Here is a 21844-nt window from a genome sequence, read left to right as displayed (position 1 = left end):
CTTTTTCTTGATTTGATGAAAGAATGAATTCAATCATCAATTGTAGATGGATGTCGCTAAAACCCTGGAAAAATATTTGTTAGCTCCTAAGTATTTCCTCTGGGATCTTTTTATACTATTAATTTGCTTTGAAGACCTGTTTCTCCAATAATGTGAGGGTAACTGCAGCCCAGCCCCTGCTTGAATTATCACAAATCCCAAATTAATTGCCTCTTATTAATGTTATTTTATCAAAGACTTTTCATGCATTTCAAGGTAATGAAATCAGATTTAGAAAGACAGAGAAGGAGGGGCACAGATGCACAGAGCAGAAGAATAAGAAAGGAAAACTTAGTTTTGTCACTTCGTTCTCTCCCCAGAAAGCATGATTATTTCATTAAGCCTAGAGATCTTCAGTAGCCTAAGCGTTCACTTGCCAGCAGCGGCAACCCTGGCTTTGTCATAACCTACTAAGGACACTGTAGCAGGGTCTGAAGAATGACAGCTTAGTCGAATTCTCCCCCATCATCACATCCTACTCCCAGAATGTTCTGGGCTCAGATCTCCTCTCCCTAACAGCTGAGACCTAATTCTAGGAGTCCCGAGGTCCCTCATTTCTCTGGTGGCTGTCCCATAACAGCATCCTCTGCTGTTATATTGCTCAAGAACAGCCTTGCCTTCCTGGAAACACAAATCATTTTAGCAACATTCATTGACTGCTATGTTTTGCATATGAAATAACTTTCTAAAATCCAACAAAAAAGGAAAGTGATAAAAAGCTATGCTCACTAAATAAGGAAAAATATCATAGCAGAATACTGAATCATCTACCAGGTGGCCAAAATTCTGACTCCAGAAACCAAAGGACTGATTTTCACAAAAACAAACACATGAAAAACCCAACTTGATCCTTATTTCCACCTGTCACTTACCTCAGAGAGTCCTACCTCCACAGAGGATCTCTAATCATGTGAAATTAGTTCCACCTCTCCTGGCCCTAATTTCTTCTTTCAGATAAAAAATTCTGAGCTTATGTTTTTAAAAGGTGGGGAGGGGAGAGATCAAGAACCCCCAAGCATCGCCGTCCTCCACATTTAGATGAACTTCTGACCAGAATCTAGAATACTTCCCTTGGCCACAAAAGCTAGAGGTGGAAACACACAAGTCTGGAATTCTCTTCCCTGCCCCATCTATCCCTAGGAAATTTTGGAATTCTAGAGCGAAGAGAAACATTTTCTGAGATCTGTTGTGCTGCAGGCTCAGAAGACCCTTCCCCCTACACACACACACACACACACACACACACACACACACACACAGCTCTCTTGCTCAGGAAATGACTCTTTGGTGGCCCCCCTCCTCCACCAGCTAACCTACGTCAAGCCTGTCTGTGGAGTCCCCTCACAGGCTTGGTACAAACTCCCCAGTGTAGCTGGACGTGCGAGTCTACTCCATCTAGTGGCCTTTGGAGATAATGCATCTCTGCTGAACCATAGAGAACGACTTAGGCTGACTCTCTTGGAAAGAATGTGCTGGTTCTTGAAACCCTGCTGGCTGCTGTGTAACCTCCCAGAACCTGAGGCATGGTGGCAAAAAATGAGTTCTTCAGCGCTGAGCTCACCCGGCCCAGCCGGAGCAGCCTCCTGCATGGACTAAGGAGAAGCCTGGAGCCTCTCGGTTGCAAGGCCCACACCACAAGGAGGGCCTATGGCACATGGGTGTCCTATATCCAGGGCACTTAGACACATTGTCATCTCATATCCCTACTCTCAACCTAGGAGTTCTTCCCCTTCTGTCATGGGGACAAGCATGATGGCAGAGACTCATTCCTTCAACCAGCATTTCTAGTGGCAGAAGCTGATACGGTCACTTCTCAATCACAAGGATTGAGAAACACAGGCACTTTTTTCTCATAGAGCTTACAACTCAGCAGGGTTCACAGGCCTCCCTTGAACTTCAAGTCTGCTGCAGAGAGAGAGAAAGATGGAATATGGACCATAGTATGATGGAAGGAGTTTTGGTGCTGGTTATGCCACTTTCTTGCACTGTGGCCTTTTGAAAGGCACTGTGCCCTTGTCCACAGCACCAGACATTGGAGGAGACCTGCTTGGAAGGAGCGGAACAGTGCCTAGTTCAGCCATCCCGGCTCATATTCCAGCACTGCCCCCTGCTGGTTCTGTGGCCCTTACAAAATGAAGCTCCATACCTCTGGCTGTAAAGGGATAGTGACCTACTTTATAAGGTTGCGGTGAGGCTTGTAGAGCGATGTATGAGTGCCAGGACAGGTCATGTGCTATCACCCTAGACCCTCACCAGCACAGAGCCCCCCACAGACCTCTTACCTATCAAAATGTGAGCAGCCCCCCTGGTAGCCTGGGATTAGGAAGGCTGAAGAATGATTGATAGTCTCCTGGTTCTTTTTCCTTGTTCTAGTCGCGGCTTTGGGCAGTCCAACTCCCTCCCGACGGCTGGCTCTGTGGGCGGCGGAATGGGCAGACGGAACCCACGCCAGTACCAGATCCCCTCTCGGAATGTCCCTTCTGCCCGCCTAGGCCTCTTGGGCACCAGTGGATTCGTCAGCTCCAACCAGCGCCACACCGCAGCCAACCCTACCATCATGAAACAAGGAAGACAGGTTTGTCTGCCCCGGGGAGTAGGGAGGTGGGCCAGGCTCAGAGCCGGAGACTTCAGGACTTCCCTCCAGATGATCCAGGGTGGGGGGAGAGGTCCAGGAGCTAAACTGAGGGATGATTAAGCCCATGCCACCCAGGCAACCTGCACTATTCAGGTTATTTCTCTGGGAGACAGAGCAACCCCATGGCCCAGCTAGAGATGCCCTGTACACTGTAGCCTCAGGAACCCTGCAGATGAGGGCCTTTAGAGAGATGTGCCCCAACTAATTCTTCTTTACCTTGATCCTTGGCCCACTCCAACAGATCTGTCACCTCTCAGGTCCAGGTTCCAGAGGACCCTGAACATTTAAGGAGCTTTCTCTACCTTTTTATGTGTGACAAACAGCTCCTTTGTCATGGTCCCAGTTGTGATGGAAATTTCACAGATTAATTCTGAGAGGCTCTGTTGGCAAGAGAGTGGACACATTCCCAGATGGTGAAGGCCAGGTTGCTCAGAGGTCCTTGCTGTGTGATCTAGAACTCACCTGTCCCATGGCCCTGCCCTTACTTTCTGCCCGTGACCCGAGTCCTGTGAGGCTCCGCAGGTTGGCACTGAGATTGGAGAGAGACGAGCAGGTCTGAGGCTCTGAGTTCTCATGTGAAACTAAGGGATAAGCGATTGGCTTAAAAATAGGAAAACCACTCTAGGAGAGATGGGTGGATTCCCTCTCAAAGAGAATCAGTCCAGGGTCTGAGAAATCCCCACTTTGTGACCATTGTCCCCACCCCCCTGATCAAGGGGATATCACTGTCCAAATACACAAAGCTGAGTTGGGCCAGTGCATTGCCAGCTGAGAGGTTCTTTTTTTTCTCCCACTCACTGTGGAGTAAATTGTAAGTAACTCAAAAGGAAAAAATCAAAGGAAAGCCTGAAATAGTCTGTACTCTTTGTTGCAAACATTTATAGAACTCCCCCAGTTCCTAGGAAAGTGGTAGGAAAAAGCAACACATGGAGTAAAAAAAAAAAAAAAAAAAAAAAAAAAAAAAAAAAAAGTTTTGGAGATAGGGAGAGAGGTGGCCAGATTAAGCAGAAGCTTAGAGCCAGGCCTGGGAGTGAGCAAGTGGTGGGGAAATACAATGAATGGAACTTACACCCTCTCCCTGTGAATGTGCAGGTGGCCAGGCTGCCTGCCAGCTCTCCTCCAGAACTTAGGAGAGTTCTCCTGGGACATTTGCCTCCTGAATTCTGCCTGGGGCTCTGCTACCCCTCTCTTCCCCAGAGTGTCTAGACTAACATGCCCCGGCTTTGCCTTTCTCTCTAGAACCTCTGGTTCGCCAACCCCGGTGGCAGCAACAGCATGCCCAGCCGCACCCACAGCTCCGTCCAAAGGACCCGCTCGCTGCCTGTCCACACTTCTCCACAGAACATGCTGATGTTCCAGCAGCCAGGTAGGGCCGGGCCCTTGATCTCTCACTTCCTTCCCCCCTTGACACATGCCAGAATAGACGCCCCATGAACTCAGCTGGAAAGGGCTTAGCCTCGACTGTCACCATGCATTCTGAGCTTGTGGAAGTCTTTCCTTTTTTAAACTGTGCCTTGCCAGCAGGAATAGCGGCTGCTTGGCCAGGAGCCAGCACGCGGAGCCCCAGAGTCACTTGCAATCTGACAGGGATATTTTTGATACTATTCATATTTCTAGATTGATTAAGCCAGAGATATCACTGGAGGGGTTCTGTGTGTGTGTGTGTGTGTGTGTGTGTGTGTGTGTGTGTGTGTGTGTATGTGTATGAAGTGAGAGTGAAACAGAAAACTCCATCGTATTGAACTGGTTCAGGATTGCCTTGAGAAGTATTTTTCCATTACTTGGTTAAAGAACATGACTTGGTCCACTTCAGGCTGGTTCAACTGAATCATCACGCCTCCTGAAACAAGGTAGCCAGAATGGTACAAATCCAACAGTTCCTTGAACCCTTTCTCCTTGTAAGCTGTCACCTCTTAGACTCTGAGACAAGCAATCCATAAACCTACCTAGATGTCCCCCACCCTGGCATTCCTGTAGGAAAACGCCACCCTAGGCAATAGAAGCGCTTTTGCATGGCAGGTCCCATGAGGTTCCAAGGAAGGGAAGTGTCTGTGGCCCCATGTGGGCAAGGAAGCTTCTTGAAAATGGAGCGGAGCCTCAGGGGACAGGGGGTGAAGAGGTAGAAAGAGAGCAGGCAGAATAGCAGGCAGGAGCGGTCCAGGAGCAAGACTGCACAGGTACAGTGTCACTGCGGGCCCAGAAGCCCTGGCTAGGCTGAAGGATCTGGCTAGAGTAGCAGCAAGCAGACCAAGACAGCTGTAGATTATAGTCCTGATGGAGGGGTGGGGGACAACTTTGAATATAAGCTGAAAAGCACAGAATCTGGCCCCTCTCAATAGGGAATTCATGGGAGATTTTTAAAAATTATTTATTCTTATTTTTTATATATGACGGCAGAATGCAATTCAATTCATATTACACATATAGAGCACAATTTTCATAACTCTGGTTGTACACAAAGTATATTCACACCATTTGGGTCTTCATATATGTACTTAGGGTAATGATGTCCGTCTCATGCCACCGTCTTTCATTCCCCCGTCCCACCTCCCAACCCCTCCCTCCATTCTAAAGTTTCTCCATTCCTCCCATGTTCCCCACCAATCCCCAATATGAGTCAGCATCCTCATATCAAAGAAAACATTCAGCCTTTGGTTTTTGGGGATTGGCTTACTTCGCTTAGTATAATATTCTCCAACTCCATCCATGTACCTGCAAATGCCATGATTTTATTCTCTTTTAATACTGAGTAATATTTAATGCTGAGTGTGCCTATACCACACTTTTCCTATTCATTCATACTGAAGGGCATCTGGATTGGTTCCACAACTTAGATATTATGCTGCTATAAACATTCATGTGGCTGCATTACTGTAGTGTGCTGTTTAAAGTCCTTTGGCTACAAATTGAGGAGAGAGGGATAGCTGGGTCAGATGTTATTTCCATTCAGATTCCAAGGAATCTCCATACTGCTTTCCAGAATGGTGGCACCAATTTGCAGTCCCACCAGAAATGTATGAATGTGCCTTTTCCCCCATATCCTCGCCAACATTTATTGTCATTTGTATTCTTAATAGCTGCCATTCTGACTGGAGTGAGATGAAATCTTGGAGTATTTTTTTTTTATTTCTCTAATTGTTAGAGATGGGAGATTTTTGAGTTCTGGTTCAGGCAGGAATGTATAAACGGGGAAGCAGGCTAGAGGTGAGCTGGTTGGGAGGATGTTGGAGAGATCCACCCCAGAAAAAGGCATGTCAGGAAAGGAAGCAACAACCACATTGCTATAAAAATTGCTCCTTGACTTCTAAAACTCATTTGCTCACTCTTGCTTAAAACTCCTCCCCACCCTCCCTTTTTTATTTTTCTATTACAACCCTTGTAGGCATTTTAGGAGGGTTGTGAACGCCTTCCCTCTGGGTCATTTAGGCCAATGCTGTGTTCTCATGCAGAATTTTGTATAATTCATTCTCAGTAACATTGAATCTGGGCCAGGTGGGTGGCACATGCCATAATCCTAGCTCCTCAGGAGGCCGAGGCAGGAAGATCACAAGGTCAAAGCCAGTCTGTACAACTTAGCAAGACCCCAAACTCAACATAAAATTTTTAAAAGAGGCTGGGCATATGTAGCTCATGGTACCAGTGCTTGCCTCGCAGACACAAGGCCAGGGTTCAATTCCCAAGCACCACAAAAAAAATAAATAAATAAATAAAATAAGAAGAGGAGGAGGAGGAGAATCTGGACGAATTTAAAGATATCCTGGACATGAGCAGATCTTTAATTTTGAATGAACACCTTACCCTGCCTCAATCCCAGTGGTCCACCTAGCTGTCCTTCAGCCTCGTGGAGTCCTAGCAGAGATGACTGATCTTCAATGCTTAATGCTCTATGGCCTTCTCAATTTTTTCTTCACCTGTTCTTTCCTTCCTGCTTCATTTTGCCTAGTCTCCAGTCCCCCCTCCTCTTTGTTCTTGCTGTACTTTCCCCATCTGAATTGGGAAGACCAGGCCCAAACAGTCTGCTTCCTGAGAGGAGTCCCATCCCTGAGCACTTTGGGTCTGTTGATATGGTTTCTGGGCTGGACCTTTGTTTCTCCTGCACTGTTTAAGAGCAATGCCATGTTCAGGGAGAACCATGAATTTATGATCATTTCACCCTTTTCACACAAAGTCTCTTGTTCTCATAGTTAAATAATCAAATAATACAGGACTTATGAGGAAAGTATCCCTTCCCCTACCTGTCCCCATAGTCCCATATTCCAGAGGCAATCATATAGACCAGTTTGTCTTCAGTTTTCCTTCAAAGTAGTAATCTGAAAGTCTCTAAATAAATTTGCTTTGCATACTGGACTTAGAACTTTGGAGCCCTTGAGGTTTCTTTTAAAAAAAAAAATTATCCCTTTCTCAAGCATTATAAGCCCACATCCAGCCAGGCCTTAATGAACTACAGCATTTCCAATAATGGCCAAAACATGGGAACAAAGCTACTACAAATTTCAAATAAACTGGTGAGCACTCCATGGAGCCACTCCAAGTTCTGCCCCACATACTCAGCACCATGCTAGGTGGCAGCTTCTGGGATGTGGCCATGAAGGATGAGGCATGTCATGGCCAGGACCCAGAATCCCTCACTGAAGGGAAAAGAGGCTGCAGAAAGTCTCTGCCAATAGCAGTGCTCCTCAGCCTTTGCTCCAAATACATCCTGTGCCCTTGCCAATCAAACCAGTGTTGTCAAGACAGCTTTTCCTGCATCCTGAGCAGGAGCCTCCACAGATACTAACCACTAGGCCAGGCCCCAACAAGGCTCATCATAGAGAGATGGGCTCTTCCACACAAAGCAGCTTGACCCAGTTAACTATAGAGACTTCTGGGAGCTTGTGGCTAGGTGCTAGGACCAGAAACTACAAGGGTCATATCAGAGGCTGGGGATGTAGCTCAGTGCTTTCCTAGCATGCATGAAGCCCTGGGTTTGATCCCCAGCATTGTGAAGGGAAAAAAAAAAGAAGAAAGAAATGCCTTATCAGGACAGTGGAAATCAGGAAAACAAGAATGTAGCTCTTATTGTTACACTAACAGAAGTAACAGTGAACACAAAATGAAATAAAGACACGTAACAACCCAAAATTCAATACTGGAAAAACTGCTTTAGGAGGTAGTGTTTTCCTGCTGGTTCAGAGATGTCTTCAAGGCATCTATTTTAAACCACTTGGGCAATCATGTAGCATACAGTGCATTCTAAGGAAGACTGGATTCTGTAAACTTAAAAGTAATTCCACTAGTGTGGAAGATTTAAAATATCTCCAAAGAATAAAACAGACTGGGGACCAGAACCGGCCCCCAGCTGTGTTTCAAGGATCAGTTGCCCTGCTTGGATTTGTTGTAAGGCACTTCCTTCTTTCCTGGTTCACATTATCCAAGGGTCCCTTGGAGATCATCTCAGCTGACTTTCTGCTTTCTGCCCACCTGGAAAGGCTTCAGGTGTTTCCCAGGACTGACCAGAAGAGCTATCAGGGTTACTGCCTCTCACTGTCCTCTGGGATGAGTAAGAAACACCAAGCTGGACCTCCCAGAGTGAGGAGGACAAGATCTGAGACACTCACCAAAGGGGATGCAAGCTTGACAAAAGGGGGACTTCCTGAGAATGCCACGTTCCTCGCAAAGGCCGGGTACTTTCCCATCTGGAAAATTCGTTTGGGAATTATTTGGAGACTGATCCTTTATTTTAGAAGCAGCTCTGGTCCTGCTGACCCAGACTCAGTTGCCCTTGGGATCCAGTCAAAGAGGATCTTGGAGTTACTCTGGCACAGTGCTCAAAGGCCATGGAGGCAGGCTTCTTGACCCAGGGGGACTGATGAGAAAAGTACAGAGAGACCCAGAGAAGGCTTCAAAGGAAAACTATCAGAAGGGAAGATTGGTCCGCCTCACAGGGCTGCATCCTGGAAATCTCACCCTTTCCTTGCACAGAACCATATGCAAAAAAAAGTAGGGTTCTAAAGATTTTTCCCCAAAACAACCAGCCTATTGCTTATTCTAAAGTTCTAGATAAATTGGTTTCTTACACTCAGCCTCAATGCCTTGAAGAGAACAATGCAGAATTGCACAGTGGGTGCCATGGACATAACACTCAGCCCAAGGGCCAGTGTCTGCCAAGGACAAGCCACATATGCTCTTCAAGTGGATTCCACAGCAGCACCTCTTAGAAGGGGGAGCTACTCCCTTCCAGCCTCCTCTTGACCCTGGGCCTTGAAGCCAGGGGACTTCTGATAAGGGACAATTAAGTTTCTATGACCTTGACCCTAAGAATCCACACTAGATCCTAGAATGCTCTAATGGTGAGGAAAAGAATTCCTAATATGGGTTGAATGTCCCTTATCCAAAGTACTTGGGACTAGAGTGTTTCAGATCTCAAAGTTTTTTTGATTTTAGAATATTTGCACAGACTTTATCTGGATAACTAAGAGAAGCCCTCGGGTTTAGCAGGAGCCATAGCAGAGGCAGCCTGGTGGTTAATGTGGGCCAGGAACTGCCCAAATGCCTCTCTAGGGCTTTGTGGAGGGTTCTGTCCCTTGAGCCATACATATCACTGAAGGTTTCTAGTATGAAATGGAAGTTGTCATCTATCCAACTAGTCTTCCTTTGTCTTGAGTGTATGGCAAGAAGCCAGGGATCTGTTTTTATCAAATACACAATTAAAAAGTCACACTATTAGGAAACTCTGCAGTGTGAACATATGGGCTTTTCCCAAGACTTAGAATTTTTAAGAGCCACCCTGAGAGTAGTGAGGTCACAGCTCCCTAGCGCATCAGCATGAAGAGCCGGGGGTGAGAGAGCAAGAATACCAAATCCCCACTGAAAAGAGCAGCCACGGAGGTTTGGAGATGCTGGAGCAGAGAGCCCTGCATTTCTCAGCCCCCTTTTTGGAACATTCAATCCCAGGCTTGGAAAATGGCATTTTGCTGCATGTTGGCAAGAAATCCTGCAGCTGAGACGCTCCTCTCCAAATGTCGAGCATCTTTATTTATCCAAATCTCTCCACAGTGTTTGTTTAAAGGGGAGCGCTAGAGAGTAAACTAAATCTTACAATGAGCATATGGATGGCTATAATTGCTAAGGTTTGTTTTTTTTTTTTCTTATTTGCTAACTAGCTATATATAAAGTTGTGTTTCTATTTTATAGATTTCACACCCTGAAGACTGCTAATTTTTGCATGCATATGATTTTCACATGAATGGATGAAAATACAAAAATATTCTTCCCTCTGGGATTATCTAATTGCCCCAGCCCTGCTCTTCGCAGCAACTAGTGGGTGGGGCAAGAGATACTCCTGCCATTTTTTTCTGGCTCCCAACTTCCCTGGAAGCTCAGTTGGCCTCCATCCACTCAGGAATTGGCCCAGTTGTCTTCCAAACCCATCCATGCTGGAACTCATGGCAGACAGAACACGGTCTGCTCCCCAGGGCTTCTCATATCGATCCATTTTGCCAGCCTCCTCTCTGAGAATTTTAAATAACGGAAATGACATCTGCCTCTGAATTAGCTGGTAATGGGAAACACAAATTGCGAAAGATCTTAATATATAGTTAATCAAAGAAAACAAATACTTTGGTTTGGCCACTGGTTTGAACTTCCTATCCCACCAAACCGCCAACCTCAGTGGAATCCTTTTCTCCCTCTCTGGTCCCATGTGCCCCCTGGTGGACAAATGAAGGAGCCGGGAAATGCCCTGAAATTTGGACCCCAGGATGCTTTTTCTTTCCCACTTTAGAACTAAAGGACCAAGAAAAGGATCAGTTTCCCAGCTCACATAGGAAAGTTGTGACAATGTTGAAACTTCTTAATCACTTGGAACATACCGCATGCCAACAACCCTTCTGGGACTTTTTTGGTACTGGGGATTGAACTCAGGGGCACTCGACCACTGAGCCACATCCTCAGCCCTATTTTGTATTTTATTTAGAGACAGGGTCTAACGAGTTGCTAAGCGCCGGCTTTGAACTCACGATCCTCCTGCCTCAGCCTCCTGAGTCGCTGGGATCCTTCTATTTCTTAATGTATGGTTTTCACCAATCAGCAGACATGTATGAATTGTGCAGAAGCCAGGGATGGGTATGATAGGGATGGAGAGAGACAGGAAAGTATTATCACTGTTGCAAGATGCCCCCAGGTAGTTAAAGACACTCAAGGACCCTGAAGGATGAAGTACAGGAAGGTACTGACAGTGGGTCCCTAGCCAGAAAGAGGAGGAGGCTCTCCCACTTGGGAGAGGTAAGCTCCAAGCCTGGGGAGATGGAGAGGGTCCAGATGGTAGAGAAGTGGGAGTTGATCCCTTAGTGCCCTTGGAGTAGGCATCTCAGCCCTTCCTGCTAAAGTATATTGGAGGCTGAGTATGGTGACAGCCACCCATAGTCACTGTGGCAGGCAGGAGGGCATTGACTCTGGAGTCGGACACGGGTCCTGTCCCAGCTCACTTGTCCAGAGGCTCACTTGGGAACTGGGCTTTGTTGGGCAGATGAAGGAGCTGGCATCTCAGAAGCACCTGGCACTCAGAAACGGTACTCATAAGGTTGGGGGTAAGGCTCCTACTCTGGTCCTCCAAAGAAAGCAGGGGGAAGGGCTAAGTCCTGCTCTGATGACCCAAGCATTCAACTGGGGAAGGCAAAAGGAAAATCCATAATATGTCTGAGGTTGGTGGAGGCTACAAAGAAGAAAAAGCAGGAGAAAATGGGTAGTGTGGCAGAGGAAGGTTCTCTGTCTCTTGATAAAGTCCCTTCTGAGCCCAAGCTATGAAGGCAGGGAGAGAATGAGCCATGAGGATCTGTGAACTGGGATTCCAGGCAGAGGGAATACAGTGCAAAGGCCCTGGGGTCGAAAGAGATTGGGATAGAGCAAAAGGAAGGGGAGAGTTTATGAGGACAGGGAGGTAACTAGAGACTAGATCATGTGGGGCCTTGCAGGCCATAGCCAGAGTTTGGCTCTTACTCTGATAGGAAGCTGCTGGAGGGGTCTGAGAGGAGTGATAGACTATGACTCTGACCAGCTATTTTTAGCCACCAGTCTTCTTCCAGCTGCCTGTGTCCACAGTGGCCTCTGTGTCTAACAGCTCAGAGGTTGGTGGAACCCGAATGTAACTTGCCCTTCGTGTTGGCCAGGAAGGTCCCCAAGTCCTCCCTGGGAGGCACACCAGACTCTCCTCCTGGCATGTGGCATCATGCATACTTTCTCCTTGTCCTTAATGTCCCCCGTAACCAACATAACCCTTTGTCCTTGCAGAATTCCAGCTTCCTGTGACTGAACCTGACATCAACAACAGGCTGGAGTCCTTGTGCCTCAGTATGACCGAGCATGCCCTGGGAGGTGAGTGTCCTTCCTTCCTGTCCTCCTCACTGTGTACCGGGATGATTGTGACCACCTGCCATCTGCACTCTGGCAGCAGCTCTGGGAAGGGACAAGGAGGGTTGGCAGGAAATGGGGAGAAAGCAGCCTTGACATGCTATTGGACCCTCATCTGGCCGCACCTGCCACGTGGCCTACCATGCTCTGCTCCCCTCCCTTCCTGCGAGGTGAGTCAGGGCCCTGGAAACCAAATAGACCAAAGCCAGCCCCCAGAGGCTCCTCCCCCAGGACACATTGGAACCCATCGCAACAGTTGTCCCAGCCAGACTCAGGGAGGAGTCAGGCACACACGACGTGGCTTCTAGCAGGAACATCCCCCACAGCACTGGATGCTTTCCTTCTCGGCACTGGATCCCCCAGTCTGGGCCAAGCATATCCCAACGTGCTCTAAAAATAGAAGTTTTGAAACAAAGATCCCTGCTTGCTTTTATATCCCCCAGTTGCAAAGGGCTTGCATGACTCCTGGAACTCCAAGCAATCTGAGCTGTCCTTCACCGAGTGACAGGGATGGCTTGGGTGCGCCTGCGTGTCCACAGCCGAGATGGAAGCATAGGCTGCAGGGTGCAGGACTGGTACCATGAGGCGCTCCCCGAGGCAGCGGTACTTCCCCGTGGGTTTGGCCTGCAGCCTGCCCCCTCCTAGCTGTCCGGGAGGCCCTGGCACCCTCCAAGCAGGCACCTTTCTCTGGATCTGCATATTTGTGGATTGCTGGCAGGCCAAGGAGAGGAAATGTCCACCCCCTGCTGCCACCCTCCTGAGAGTCTCTAGGTCACAGAGATGCTGAAAGGCCACCCATGGGACTTCCCCGTAGCCTTGTGCAGCCTGGATATGCTTACCTCACCCCAGAGATGGGTGTCCACACACCTCGAGGCTCCGTGGTTGTCCCCTAGCTGCAGTAGGCCCAGAGGCTGCTATTAGCTACTGCTCCAGAAAGCTTTGTCCTCCAGAGCAGGGGTTTAGACTTTTAGTCTCTGCAAACCCACTCTTATCTTGACACCAAATGTAAAACAGACAAATGCTCTGCGTGGAGCAAAATGGAGGACTGGGACTACACCCACCTGACCTTGGTATTGGGACCGCTGTGACCTCGCAGGGCTTCAGACAAAACAGGTGGTGAAAAGGGCCCAACTCCTTCTGTGACCTCCTCTCGAGTTCCATGGAACCCTCTTTGCAAATCACTGCTCTCTCCATGTCTACTCAGATCCTAGAAGTTTCAAAGCCTCATGGGGTCATCCCTAGTACCCCCCGTTGGAGGTGCCATCAGCTTCTCTCTGCCTTACTAAGGAGTCAGCAGCCCCTAGTGAGTAATGAAAAATCACCAAAGTTCATCAACAGATGAATCTGGGCCAATACAATGGAAAGAAGTACTGATTCATGCCATGGCAAGGATGGACCTCGAAAACATGACACTGGGTGCAACAACCCAGACCTGGATGAAGGAAGGCCACTGACTATATGACTCCATATATATGAAATGTCCTGGATAGGCTGCTACCTGGGGACCGAGAGAAGAGAGTTGCCATCAGCTGTGGGGAAGTGGGAATTTGAGAGCCACTGCTAATGGGTACCAGATCCTTTGGGGGTAATGGGAATTAGATAGTGGTGATGGTCACATAACTTTGTGACTATACTAAAAACCAAGGGAAAGGAACCTTTAAAAGGATGGAATTTACAATATGCAAATTAACTCAGATTTTTTTTTAAGGATTTTTTTGGGGGAGTTTGTTTGTTCGTTTGTTTTATTTTAAAGGAAGTAGTGAGGGCATCCATGAGGCCAGAGTTAGGACAGCCAATGGTGAGCAAGTCTGCCAAGCAGGGCCCCACTGGAGCTCTCCACTGGGAAGCCTCCAGACCCTGGGTGGTCAGGCAGGATCAGCCCATTGCTCTCCTGCCCCACATGGCTGACAGGTGAGGAGCCCGGCTCCATCTTTTAATGCCTTTGAGTTAGCAAAGAGAACTGACCTTTTCCCTAGAATTGGATGTATCTCAAATACCTGCATTTTTGGAAGTTCTTATCAAACTACTAGATACTGACATCATTGGTAGCAAGAATGCCAAATTCTTTTTTTTTTTTTTTTTTTTTTTGGGTACTGGGGATTAGAACCAAGGGCACTTACCTCTGAGCTACAACCCCAGCACTTTTACTTGTTATTTTGAGATAAGGCCTTGCTGGGTTGCTTAGGACCTCTCTAACATGCTGAAGCTGGCCTCAAACTCATGATCCTCCTACCTCAGCCTCCTGAGTCGCTAAGATTACAGGCATGGCACTGTACCCAGCCCCAAATGTTTTTTTTTTTTTTTTTTTTTTTTTGGAGAGAGAGTTTTTTTTATATTTATTTTTAGTTTTCAGCAGACACAACATCTTTGTCTGTATGTGGTGCTGAGGATCGAACCCCGGCGGAACACATGCCAGGCGAGCGCACTACCGCTTGAGCCACATCCCCAACCCCGAATGGTCTTTTCTTAAAGGGAGGTTTTCATTGAAAAGATTTCCTTTTTTAGGAAATCCTTTCCTTTCCATACTTCCATTTTTACAGAATACCTCTCTAAACTGATGAGTTTTTGCTAATGTTTTCATCTTGTTAATCTCCTAAACTTTTTTATTGCTGTGTTTTTTCCCCAATCAATCTCCTCTGGTGGGAAGCCTTGTAAGCAGTTTCCTGAGCAGAGGATGCAAATTAAGTTCAGGGTGGCCTAGCTGGGCACACTGGCAATGTGTCCTCCCACTATGACAGCATCCCTCTGCTGGCTGGCCCCTGCCAGGTGCCAGGGGAGATGACTTTGATGGGGACAGAATGCCAACAAATGAAGTCATTTCACTGTGGAAGACAAGTGACAAGGGAGAGGAAAGCAGAATAAAAGAGGTGCCCCCTACTTGTGACTCAGGAATAGAGAAGGAGGGTGTCAGGTTCCTGGGACCCCATATCCCAGAAAGGCCACTCTAGCATGACGGGTCCATGGGCCTCAGGGGCCCATCCTTTCATGCTGACATCTCTGGTCTCCATGGTCTCCTCCAGGAGTTGCTGCCCTCCTGCTGCCAATCTAAGCCACTCTTCTCTTTGGCCTTCCTTTTCCATCTTTTCTCACCTGAGGCCCCTCCAACAGAATGGAGAGGTTGCCCCTGCCACCTTGGTCTGTGAGTCCTTGAGGCTTTCTTCAAGCTCTGTTGGGCTCACTCCTGGTCAGTGGTCTGAGATAATCAGTAAGATGTAATGCCAAGCCTGGCCACTGTCCTCCTGCAGAGGACGCTGGGCAGGCCTGCCCACCACTACAAAAGCAAGGCTCCTCCCAGCTGAATCTGCAGTGAATCATGCATGGAGAAGAAGACATGGTCCACTCTGATTTTCTGGGGTTTACCTTGCTCTTCCTTCTTATCTTCTCCACTTACCCGAGTCTTGAGACTTGTCAGCCCCACACACAGTCAATATGGACTCTCATATGGACTCTCCTCACTGGATAAGCCCCTAGTCAGCTCCATCCAACATGAACCAATGTTGGGCCCTCTAAACCGGCTTCCAACCACTGGTCTTGTCCTTTGGTTCAGACCATCAGTCACAGCTGCCAGAGAAGCTATTCTAAAATCAGAGCTTCTTATACTGTTGCTTAAAATTCCTCAACTGCTGTGACTAAGCTCCTGCTCATGGTACACAGACCCCGAGGGTCTGCTTCTGGAGACTCCTAGAACCCGATGTAAGCAGACGACTGAAAAGAGACTGGGCAGCCATCGCAGCCCCTGCTGTCGGTCGGTCTCATGGCTTCTCATCTCCGACGTGCATGTCCCCTGCTTTGCACCTGGGTTCCGCAGTCCTCTAAAACGCAGACGTGGCAAGTCCTGGATGGCCTTGCCCCTCACAATTTTACAGGTTTTTTCAGCTCCAAGTGCCCACAACATCCTCCTCTGGTGTTTCTGCCTTTGACCAGATTCTTGAAACAGAGAGTTTGGATCAGTTTAAGCAGATCCATCCCGCTCAGCTGTGGTAGAGGACGGAGCCACAACTGCTTGTTCTCAGACTTTCATCAAGGACTTGGTGAGAGAGGGAGATGCTTCCAAAGAAAGGGACAGGAGCTATGCAGGTCCATTGACTTGTCTACTACAGCCCCTGCCTGGTGTTTCTGACCTATTTTCTGCCACTCAGCCTCTCATCCTTCATCCTAAACCTCTAACCCGTTCCCTAGCCCCATAGCCCCACGACCCATCATTCATACCTCTGTATGTGTCAAGGGCCTTTCCACATTGTCCTCTCCTGCATCCTCCTTATCAGGCACACACTTCTACCAGCATCATCTATGAAAGTCATTTTGTATCTCTATGAAACAGTCCTTGACTTCCAAGGCCAACTTAAACATTGTTCTTCCATGTTCATGCTGTCTGGGTACATAGTCCTTTATACCAAGTCCTTTCACTCCTAATACCATGGTCTTTCTTCATGTCTGTGTCTTGCCTAGAATGTGAGTACCTGAGAGAGGCAGGGATTGGATCTTTTCATCTTGGCTCCCAGGCTCAATGTGGCTCCTGGCAAAAAAACACAAAAACTATCCCCCAGATGTTGAGTGGAATTTGCCAATGAATGATGAAGCCCTTATCTGTTCTCAGAGACTGGGAGACCCAACACACGTGGCACTGGTGCGACTGAGCCAACACAGAACTATTTCGCTCACCTAGACCCTTTGCTTCTTTCCCAGACGGGGTTGACCGGACCTCCACAATCTAGAAGCTGAAGATGAGAGTGACCGCGCTGGCCGTGAAATCGACTGCTGCGGGTCCAGTGTCAGCCATCTTCATGGTTGCATAGAATCCTCCAAGATACTTTGCAGCCCATTTCCCCTGGTCCCTCGCCCATTTTGATTTTGTGAGAGCGTAGGTCATCCTTGTAAACATATCAGTAGACCTGGGATTGGTTATGTTGTCATTTGTTTCTGTCATGGGATGGTTTGGTGTGCCCGGTGAGAGGAGTCTCTAGGGAAATGGTGGGACTCGGGGGGGAAGGGGTGGAGGGATGTGAATGGCTTCCTGGATGGAAGGGGATGGGGATGGCTGCTGGGAAAGAGAATTGAGAGACACAAGAGGGAGGCAGAAGCCCTCGCCTGGGGAGCCCTCTTAGAGAGCCTGGCTTCCCAGTCAGGCTACAGAAGGAGATGGTGGACCCATGCGACCAAAGCAAGATGGCGGCTCGCCTGTTTCTGTTTCCCCTGATTGGGTTCCCTGAGGCCCCGCTTGAAACAGCCACAGGAGAAGGTCAAATGGCAACAGGGGCAAGAAGGAAGAAATCCCCTCCAGCAAAATTTCAGATAAACTTTGATTTGTGTATTGTTTACATAAGAATTTTAAAGGGTACATAATGTGTAAAGAGTTTGGGTAGAACTTCTCTTCATACTATGGTTTTTGTAAAAGGATTTATTGTTGTTATGGATTCATTTTTTTTTTCTTCTATTTTTATAATAGCAGCAGGGTTGTCTTTTGAAATGGCTGCCGAGCTCTGCTTCTTGGGAAGATGGATACAGTCACGTAGGCCTGAGTTTTGCTATCTTTCACCATTAGGTGGGAGGAGCCTGTGGGTGGATTTGAAGGATGAGGATGTGGCCGGAATGTACACAGCACTAGGAAAGGACACAAGGACAGTGGCAGCATGTGATCAGTTACAGATTTGCTCACAGGTCACCCAGAATTTCTAAACAAACCTTGCGGCCTCTTTCTGGGCTGGATTTGCTTCTCATCTAAAGACCTAGCTTCCTTCCCACCCTCCCCATGGGGCTTCATCTTAGCCCTGCTGACCTGGCTCCACAGACACACAGGTGGGTCCCAGTTCCATGGTGGAGGGTGATGCTTTTCCCTTACAAGAGGTCTAATATCCAGAAAATGAGATCAAAACATGTGCAGCGGGGTTTCCTAGAGGAACCTGAGCCGCAGGGGCTCAGTCAAATCCCTGCTGAGGAAGAAGAGAGAAAGGCCCAGCAACAGTGCATGGAGGGTCAGTTGGCAAGTGTCAGAACAAGTAGGAGGCACTGGGCTCACGCAGTCCAGCCCCACCTTCCCAGGGTGGCAGTAAAAGCAGAAGTGGGAAGGAAGGTTCTATCCCACAGTGAGTCAGATGTGCTGTATAGTTAGCTGATTTATCCATCCACACAGAAGGGAGGGGGGGAGAAACGCTCATTGCATGGTGAGAGATTAACAAACTATGGTACCACAAAGTAATAGCTCTATTTCTTAAGGGCAAGAAAGAGTGTGTTTTGGAATTTGATGCCGTGGAAGGTATTAGTGGAAATCAAAAGGGAATTGTGCTCTGCACTGGAAAATTGGGTTGTGTAGATGGCGGTATAAATGCTCAGCTAGAGGCAAGATCAGGGAGAAAGGGTATAAGGCCTGTTTATTAAATGAGTGAGAATGATGCCTCTTTTTTTTTTTTTTTAAGTGAAGTCAGAGTCACAATTAATTAGATCATATAATGAAAATTATTGCACTCACTTATGGTTATTTTTTTAAGTAAATGAATTACACAGATTTAAAAGGGCTTAATAAAATCCAAACAACTTTCTTTTACCATCAAGGTTAAAATGTACACCCAGCCCAGCCAGGATGCTGTGGTCAGGTTTTTGAAACCTCTTTGCAATGCAAAAGGCTTTGAGTACCTTAACCAGAGCCTTTAGTAAGCCCAGAAAGCTTGAATCCATAATTTCATGCTGTGCATTTAAAAGAGAGAGAGAGGGAAAGAGAAAGAGAGGGAAAGAGAGAAAGAGAAGAAAAACATTTAGACCTCTCCTTGGGGTGACTAAATTCTAAAGATGCAAATCCATGTGCAGAAAGAAGCAGCATTTTTTTTTTCTTTTTTTTAACCAAGTGCCATTAACATTCATCCCTCACATCCCTTTTCTAAACAAGCATAATGTTGGGGAATGTGCTGGGATGGACGATCACATGTAAGGCAGGAAGAATATGTCAAAATGATGAAGGCCAAAGGTAAGGCCAAGAGGGTTTGAGGATGTGTTTGGGGGATGCTGATGAGAAAGTTAATACAGAGGAGAGAAAACAAGGGTATTACATGTCTTGTAGAGAAAGGAGAAGGCGTTCGGATCTGCTGCAAAACACACGTATCCATAAAGACTCGTGTTATCAGAAAACAGATTGTGAACACAATCACATTAGCATGAATCCTTTAAAAGGAAGAAGACCTTAAAAGTATTTGCAAATCTGAATTTCTATTTATTCCTTCACTGAATATAGAAACAATGGTTATCCGATTATTAGAGATATTATTTTGGATATGTTACTTATTAACTTGCTATGGCTGGTAACCATGATAAAGTCTGTTATTAATAACAACATAATTCTTTTTTTAAGAAAAGAAAAGCTTATTTTTCATTGACTGTGTATAGATTTACTTAGTTGTGTTTTGCTCTATTAGTGTTTTGTTTTGTTTTGTTTTTTTAAGTTGAGTGTTCTGATGAATTTTAGGAGCCTGTCCCCATCTTGTTTTGAGTCCTGTGTTGACTGCAGGTATACAGCTCAATTTAAAAATCCTAAAGCAAAAGAATTTTATTTATAAAAGAAACAGTTGCATGCATAAGGCTGTGAAGTCGGATATTTAGTAATAAAGCGGCAGTGCCTTTTTTTTGTATTTACCCATTGATCCCCAAATGCAACTGTTTTATATTAAGTAAATAGAAAACGATTTAAAAAAAAATCTCAAGAGTAAAATCTATTTCACTACGTGGGTCCCCCCTCCCCCTTGTTCTGAGTTAAGCAGTGTGTCACCTTGGCATCTCGACACTGTCCCAGGGACAGTGGTGTTCTACCATATTGTCATCATGTATGATGTTTTATTGGTGCTTTTTATTCATAGAGGTTTCTTACCAGAAACAGTAGGAAGAAACACATGAACTGTGTCCACGACATGAAACATTGCTGCTGATATGTTTTTTCACATGCTTTTGTTGAATTTTCACTTTTTAAACAAGAGCCAGCCAGCAAAATAGATGCCACTGGGTCTGCCTGCCGGGGACAGCTGTTGTGTACCAAGCTCTCAAACCCTGGGTATGGAGGGTTCCTTTCTGATACTCAGGATTGGAGCTGCAGCTGCCACCCCCCTACCCCCTACCCCCCACCCCCGCCACTCCCATTCATTCTGAAGAGACACTGAGGGAAACTGAGATTTTCTTTTGAGGTGTCACTGGCTGCCTTTTACAGAATGGGAGCCTCCTCCGGGTCTTTTGTCCTTCTGCACCTCTTGTAGCAACTGCCAGTGCAAGGTTTGTAGATGTGTATCCCCAGAGCCCGGGCTGAGAGCTGAGCCTGGGGCCCCATGCATGGGCCTGCAACCCAGGAGGGCAGCGTGGGGAGGCAAAGCAGGCCCCAGGCGGTGCCCCTCTGGAGATGACCTCAACAGTCCTCTGCAGCCTGGGTGCGGGGAAGCAGCCTGACCAAGGCACTCGGGTGTGCCTGTTACAAGCAGAACCTGCAGAAGGATCATTTGCACATGGAGCTGTGATAACACTAATGTTGTTTCTTTTTCTTTCTTTTTTACAAGTCATCAGAGATGTTTGCAAAGTGAGTTTTATTTTTTTGTAATTCCTTTATCTTTACTTAAAGGTGAATGTGTATTCCTCTGGGAGGAATAGGAAGAAAACAGGAATGTTCATAATGTCAAACAGAAACTTCCTCCCTTATTAATATATAACCCTCATGTATTTATGCCTAATGTAAACTGACTTTTAAAAAGCTCTCTTCTGTTGCATGCCCATGAAGGCATCCGTATTGTACATGCATGCCTTGCGTCCTGTTTTCCTGTATAAAATTAGTGAACAAAGAAATATTTTTGCCTAGCTCATGTTGCCAAGCAATGCATATTTTTTAAATTTTGTCATATATGGAAAGAGCATGTTTGTTACATGTAAAAGCTTTACTGATATACAGATATACTAATGTTTGAACATGCTTTCTTTGCAAGTGTACAGTTTTCAAATGTTGTTACCAGTGAAACACCCTTGTGGTTTAAACTTGCTACAATATATTTATTACTCATTTCCTCCCATGTAACTAAGAATCATGGCTATATTTCATATCAACGTTATATTGAAAGTGAAGGGAAATGATTAATACAAGGTTTTGTAACACTGGTGTGTGTGTATTTTCTTTTTGTCAACATGATCGATTAGAAAACAAGAACTGAGTCTTAGAAATAATCCAGCAAGGAAGAGCAAGCATGACATCCCCATTAACTATTCTCACCTGCCCAGGCTGCACAAACTACATCTTCAACCGCGAGCTACTTTCTTAACAAACAGATGGGGACAGGGGTATAGAAATGTATGAAGTTTGATCTTTGCCCAGAGTAGCCAGTGAAAGTGTTGCCCACATTAGGGACGTGTTTCTAAATACAGACTCTAACCTTGAAGAGAGTACTGCTGATACCTTCCTCTGGTCCTCACTGCTTTTGAAATATTTCACACCTTAATCATGGCATAAGGAAACCAGCCTCCTTGGAGTCTTGGGATTTTTGCCTACACACGGTAAAACAAGAAACTTCTGATTCCAGTATGATATATAATAATATATTAATATAAGTTCTGAATATCGTGTCAGTTAAGCATACAGCAGGAGAGAGAGACTTGGATTTGAATTCTGGCTTCAGCGTTCTCTAGCTGTGTCATCTTAGACCAGTCACTTAACCTCTCTCTGAACCTCAAACGTCTTTGAATGCCTATGGCATTCAAAGTTTACAAGTGTAATTAGACCCCTAATCCAAAAAGAAGTAAAAACAAAACATAGGAGATAAAGGTCATTGC

General features: G+C 46.4%; 1 protein-coding gene across 2 annotated transcripts in view; it reads left to right on the top strand.

Moving 5' to 3' along the window:
* The window catches only part of Samd4a (sterile alpha motif domain containing 4A), a 209572-nt gene extending 188454 nt beyond the window's left edge, over positions 1-21118 (top strand). For both annotated transcript variants that reach the window (XM_076850474.2, XM_076850473.2), the window contains 4 exons: positions 2413-2614; positions 3914-4040; positions 11942-12025; positions 16748-21118. In XM_076850474.2, coding sequence (XP_076706589.1) covers positions 2413-2614; positions 3914-4040; positions 11942-12025; positions 16748-16776 — 442 coding nt within the window. In that variant the 3' untranslated portion in view covers positions 16777-21118. The remainder of the gene's footprint in view (positions 1-2412; positions 2615-3913; positions 4041-11941; positions 12026-16747) is intronic.
* Positions 21119-21844: the final 726 nt, after the last annotated feature.

Source organism: Callospermophilus lateralis, chromosome 3, assembly GCF_048772815.1.
Source record: "Callospermophilus lateralis isolate mCalLat2 chromosome 3, mCalLat2.hap1, whole genome shotgun sequence".
NCBI lineage: Eukaryota > Metazoa > Chordata > Mammalia > Rodentia > Sciuridae > Callospermophilus > Callospermophilus lateralis.
The sequence above is the reverse complement of the archived record's forward strand: the minus strand, read 5'-3'. Positions and strand labels throughout refer to the sequence as shown.